The sequence below is a fragment of the Cibotium barometz genome, chromosome 44, assembly GCF_041138505.1.
Source record: "Cibotium barometz isolate CiBa-2024 chromosome 44, ASM4113850v1, whole genome shotgun sequence".
NCBI classification, from domain to species: Eukaryota; Viridiplantae; Streptophyta; class Polypodiopsida; order Cyatheales; family Cibotiaceae; genus Cibotium; species Cibotium barometz.
Genome location: NC_141089.1, coordinates 15,967,572 through 15,973,571, shown reverse-complemented (window position 1 = coordinate 15,973,571; position 6,000 = coordinate 15,967,572). Strand labels below are relative to the sequence as shown.

The 6,000-nt window shown below is 38.3% G+C and overlaps 1 protein-coding gene across 1 annotated transcript; it reads left to right on the top strand.

The window, feature by feature from the left end:
* The first annotated feature begins 404 nt into the window (after positions 1 to 404).
* LOC147612998 (NAC domain-containing protein 68-like) lies at positions 405 to 5,280 on the top strand. Its single transcript, XM_086782303.1, has 3 exons — positions 405 to 1,312; positions 2,905 to 3,212; positions 4,248 to 5,280. Exons 1-3 carry the CDS (start codon positions 1,111 to 1,113, stop codon positions 4,890 to 4,892), a joined length of 1,155 nt encoding a protein of 384 aa, XP_086638429.1. The 5' UTR covers positions 405 to 1,110; the 3' UTR covers positions 4,893 to 5,280.
* The last annotated feature ends 720 nt before the right edge of the window (positions 5,281 to 6,000 follow it).

The window sequence follows — 6,000 nt, the reverse complement described above, 5'->3', positions numbered from 1 at the left end:
ATTTTTCATTTTTTTAAGAGCTAAAGCTATGACAATTTTAGATAAATTTGGTCCAGTGCATTTTCCCTTGGCATAAAGGTTCCACAAAGCCAATTGGTTCTAACCAGTACAATTATCTAGATGCATTGTGAATAAGGCAAAGTAATGATATGAATGAGAATTAAGGCTCCAAAGTGGGAAATCTCTAGTGAAATTTATTTGATCTAATTTTCACCATATTTTGGCGAGTGTTATTACAACTTCCATGTGAATTTATCTCAAGTTTAATATCTTATTCAAAGGGTAATAAAGTTTCCTCTCTCTCTCTCTCTCTCTCTCTCTCTCTCTAAGACTCACTCAATCACAATCAATCAAGGGAAAATATGCCATACTTGCCATATCCCCCTCCCCCCTCTCTTCCTCCTTTTTCTCTTTCAACTTGCCCACATCCCTTACCCACCTCTCCCTTCCACTTGAAACTCTCTGCTAGCCACACCATTTTTTCCTCTTTTTGTGGTAGATTCATATCTAAGCAGAGACTGGCCTTCCTCATCCCTTCCTCGCTTCATGCTCACCCACCCTCCTTTCCCTTCACCCTTCTTTCCCTTCAATGAGAGAGCCCATCTTACCCCTTAATCAACGCTTATATATACAATCCATATGAACTCCACCTGACCTTATAACCATCACAGTATCCTCTTGTAGTTAATAGCCATCAAATATCTTCCCGTGCATCCCATCCATTAGCTGTTTTGCATCGTTGTCAAGTAGCCCAACATGAATCTTCCTTCTATTCATAATTAGGAGAAGAGATCACTTAATTAGAGGCCAATTCAGCACATACCAAACTCATTCAAAAGAGGAGGACAAGTACAAGGCGATGATTAACAAGGCATAATTGTAGTCTAGCAATAGGAAAAGATAATCATTATAATTAAACTCCAGGAGATGGTTAACAAGGCATAATTGTGGTATCTATGGGACAAGTACAAGGACTAATCAGTATAATTAGACTCAAGGAGATGGTTAACAAGGCATAATTGTGGTCTTTATATATGTAAATGCTAGATCCACCCGTGATCATCTTAAGTTTTGGGATTATAGTTAAAAACCTGTAATCAGATATACTTGATGCAGTTTGCTTGTAGCGTAGAGATGATGGCAAGAGAAAGTGGGCGTGAAAGGTTAGATCTTCCCCCTGGATTCAGATTCCATCCTACAGATGAAGAGCTGGTGGTTCACTACCTCAAGAACAAGGTCGCCTCCCGCCCTCTCCCGGTTCCCATCATTGCTGAGATCGACCTCTACAAGTTCGACCCCTGGGACCTTCCAGGTTCATCCTACTCTCCCTGTTGCACTAGCTAGGATCTACTTCTCATCTTCCCATGCATCAGCCCATCACGTCCACCCTCCTCTTGAGCTATCAAATCTTCTTATTCTAGGCCTCATCCCCACACCTTATCATATACATAGAGCTTGATCAGTATTGATCCACAGCTACTGCAAATATTCATGTAGAATGTTCTCTCTCTCTCTCTCTCTCTCTCTCTCTCTCTCTCTCTCTCTCACACACACACACACACACACACACACACACACAATTATATGAATACAGTATCGCTTGCCTTACCTCACAGCTTGAGAATATAACACTAGTACTCCACTTGATAGCTTGAAATAACACACTAGTATTCCCCGTGATAGCCTCACAGCATGATAGCTTGACATAACACTAGTATTCCCCACGACTCCCTGAGATCATAACAATAACCCACATCATATCTTGCAATAAAGTAGTATATAAGCCCACAACCTAATTAGGCTGCCTGATTTGATTACAGTATATAAGCCCAAGTATTCCATCAAGCTAACCAACTTACTTATCTAATTCTTGCTTGTTAATCTAATTACTTAATGTCTCTACGAGATGATTGCTCATTTATTTAATGTTTCGACTCGCTTAAAAAGAGAAAAGAGAGATGTGTTGTAGTAGGCATCCAACGGGTGCATGATTTGAACTCGGGTTGCTCCATACCGACGACGAAATCACCTATTTATGTAACTCAATCAATGATTATCAAATAATTGAGTAAAATGGTTGATTAAATTTGCTTATACTCAATTATTCGATAATCCTATCCCTCCCAGCTAGGATTGCTGATTTAAGGTGATCCATCCATGATTATTGCTCGTGAATGATCTACATCTTCAATTCATATGTGATATAATAGATGATCTGAATGTTTGATATGTTATCTATCCATTCAATAGATATCATGTATATATTCCGTGATATGACTCCAATATTCAAATTCACATGTGATGATAAGAAATTAAAGAGGGATTAATAATCATAACGAGGATGCTCTATTAAGAACAACCTCGTAAAAATTATATGTGAGATGTTTGTTACGAGGATGTTGGTTTCTTTAATAGCACCCCTTAGATGGGTGAAGAGGGTGGGGTGGCTTGAGAGCACCCCTTAGATGGGTTAAGAGGGAGGGGTGGCTTGATAGGACCCCTAATTAGATGGGTTAAGAGGGAGGGGTCGCTTTAATTTGAACCCATACTTGCTTAATTAGCAGGGCACACTTGCACACTTATAAATAATGGCACCCAAACTCTACCCTTTGTCTATCTCCTGACTCTATATGTGAGATGGCATTGAATTTGTTGTGGGCAGTATGGCTATATAATACTTGGAAGTATTCATTTATCTGTTTTTGATTAATGTATTGAGGTTTGTTGTGGGATATAATACTTGGAAGTATGTATTAGTTATCTGTTTTTTTTTTGAGACGAAGTAAGGTTGATTAATGTATTGAATTTGTTGAGGGCTATATAATACAATACTCGGAAGTATTTATTATTTATTTACCTGTTGCTGAGATGAATGAGGGTGGTTTATTAATGTGGTGTATACAGGCAAGGCGATATGTGGGGAGAATGAGTGGTATTTTTTCACACCTAGGGATAGGAAGTACCCAAATGGAGCGAGGCCCAACAGGGCAGCAGGTTCTGGCTACTGGAAGGCCACTGGCACGGACAAGCCCATAATCTCCACGTGTGGATCATCAGGTGGCCATGGCCGCTCGGGTGTGAAAAAGGCCCTCGTCTTCTATAAAGGCAGACCCCCCAAGGGTGTCAAGACCAACTGGATCATGCATGAGTACCGCCTCGTCCCAGAAAACCCTGCAAAACTCACCACCTTCTGCAGCCGCCGATCCCTCCGTGTAAGCTTTCATAATCCCCTAATCCAATTTTTTTGACCATAATTAGCAGCCCTTAGTATGAATCGATAGACTAATCTGTGACCATCAATTAGCCTAATCTCATCATCTTGCCGCATGATTAATTGACCCTTATCGAGAATGAATTAATTCGGAGCCTAATTAGCACCGTTTCGTATTACGTATCCTGATTTGTAGGCTGCTCACTGCTAATTAGCGAGAACAGATTAGTCTAATCACATCATTTGGCACATGAATTATATCATTCACCCTGAGATTTAAATAGTATGTGGATCAATTAGAAAACTAATTACTCAATATAAAAATAAATTAGGCGTAATCACATCATTTGGCACATACTTTATTCACCCTCAGCGTTTAGTATTACGTTACTAATCTTGATTTGTTGACACGTACTGATTGTAGATAATGAATGGTGTCAGCACTACTGCTGGCGAAAAAATCTAATCATCTGTTTTTCTAGGCGTTGATTTTTTTAATGAGATTGCCACCCTACTTAAAAGATTAATTATTTTTATATGTATTGAGAATAATAATAATCCAGCCAAAATCACATCCATCAGCATGCCTATAATTGACTAATAAATATTTCTATTTCCACTGTTAAACCTTTTTTCATTGACTGCTACTCATTAAGACACATGTTTACTTTTTCGTTAAACTTTTGACGATTGTGTGATTAATCCAATTAATTAAAGCTTAGTCTTCAATCAGATCAATTAAAGCATTTCTGATGTATGAAGTATGCCAGAAGCTAATTATAAGCCAGCATGCTGGCTGAATTGAAAACAGCACAGTTATCTACGATGGCTAACAATTAGCATGCTCAATTAGTAACAGTAATTAGCTTGCTAACTAGGACGTTTAGTTAATCATCTCTATCTCTGTGCTCACAGAAGCCATGGAGACCTTAGCATCCAACCCTGATACTTACAGAGATAAGTAAATGATTATTTGAACCAGGAAAATTACTGTATGATTAGTGATTATATTGTTAATTGGCTTGTGTTATACCAGCTAGATGATTGGGTGCTATGCCGGATTTATAGAAGGAACAGCCACACAACGCGGGTTAACACAGGAAGCGAATCTAATTCGTGTGTGGAGGAGGTGTTCCCAAGCTTGCCGGATCACATGCAGCAGGAAGTGGATGCAGGCGCCGCAGCAGCTCAATTATATAACGACACAAGGCAGCTGCCTCGACTGGGCCCCCTTGGCGGATTCACACTTGGCCCCTTGTCCGACTCCTTCCTTGTTGATGTAGCAAGTGTGAAATCCCCCACCATCACCTCCAACCATAATCCTGCTAATGACCCAAGAAACTCATGGGTAAACTTGTCACAACTTGACTCCTCTCATTTGGCTAATACTATCATGAGAGATCAAGCTCGATGCAGTATGACCAATGACCCCACCTCTCTCTTTGCTAGAGATATCGATCAAGTTCACAAAAGAATATGCACCATGACCAACAATAACATTAGTCACCATAGCAGTATGGACCTCAATGGCCTTGCCAATATTTCCCCCCCCATGCACCACCATCAACAACAACATAAAGCTCAATGTAACATCACCAATAATGGTGGGGGCGAGACGGATGATAGCACCACCCTAAGATGGCCTTTTGTTGATGGTAGACCCAAGTTTCCTTATGCCTAGCTGCACACCTGCACACCGCACACATTGGTAGCCATGGGATCATGCATGTCATACCAAAACATTAAACATATGAAAGATGTTACACAAGAGTCATTGTCTTGACAAATGATATGTTTTTTCAATCATGTGCATAGAACATAGGCTTAGTCTTTAAAGCCAAAACCTATGGCAACAATGATAGGAGGACTTAATCCTTCTAAAATTTCAATCTCTATAGGATGGAATTGGACAGAGATATTTCAACCTCTATAGGATAGCATTGGATAAACATAAAGTACATACTCGTAATGTCACGTATGCTTACACTTCTTATGACTTTGTAGAGAGTTAAACACACATTGAAAATTTCCAGCACCAGCTATGCAATGTCAAATTACTTCTTTTTCAAGACTCTATGTTTAAACTATCATGTACTTGTAAATTCAACTGACTTCAAATCTTTCCTATTTTAAATTCAACTAACTTCAAATCTTTCCTATTTTAAATTCAACTGACTTCAAGACTTCAAATCTTTCCTATTTTAAATTCAACTGACTTCAAGACTCTATGTTTAAACTATCATGTACTTGTAATTCAACTGACTTCAAATCTTTCCTATTTTAAATTTAAATGTAATTGAATATAAATCTGTACATGTCTATTAAGATGAAGTATATATAGACTATTAAACTACTATAATATAGTTCTTACAATGTGTGGATCCATATCTAATAGATTTAAACCAGTTATGATGTGTATAGGTGTATGCAATGAATTATAAATGCATCCTAGACACTCATCATCTAGCATGTTTCTAGTTACAAAGTCTCCACATTATGTTTGAGTTTTAAAAAAAACATAATTTAGAATTAAAAAAGCACAAAGTAAAAATGTATACAAGTTGTTACATAAAAGTAGCCATAAAGGAAATATATTATCATATATAGTGACTTGTGCAGTATACTATAAATATTAAAGGAGTAAAACTGTGACCATACATTCATTCTACATTAGAAATTAAAGGATTCAAAGTACGGCCATATATTACACTACAAGAGGATAAGGGCATAGCTGCATGATGTAGTCGCACCACTAGTGAGAGAGTGGCCGCTATAAAGAGTGATTGCTA

What these genes read in the sequence shown, in the direction of transcription:
- LOC147612998 (XM_086782303.1), top strand. Translation starts at nt 1,111, where the DNA reads ATGCAGTTTGCTTGTAGCGTAGAGATGATGGCAAGAGAAAGTGGGCGT. An exon ending in CGACCCCTGGGACCTTCCAG is followed by an intron (nt 1,313 to 2,904) that starts GTTCATCCTACT and finishes TGGTGTATACAG; the next exon opens with GCAAGGCGATATGTGGGGAG. An exon ending in GCAGCCGCCGATCCCTCCGT is followed by an intron (nt 3,213 to 4,247) that starts GTAAGCTTTCAT and finishes GTGTTATACCAG; the next exon opens with CTAGATGATTGGGTGCTATG.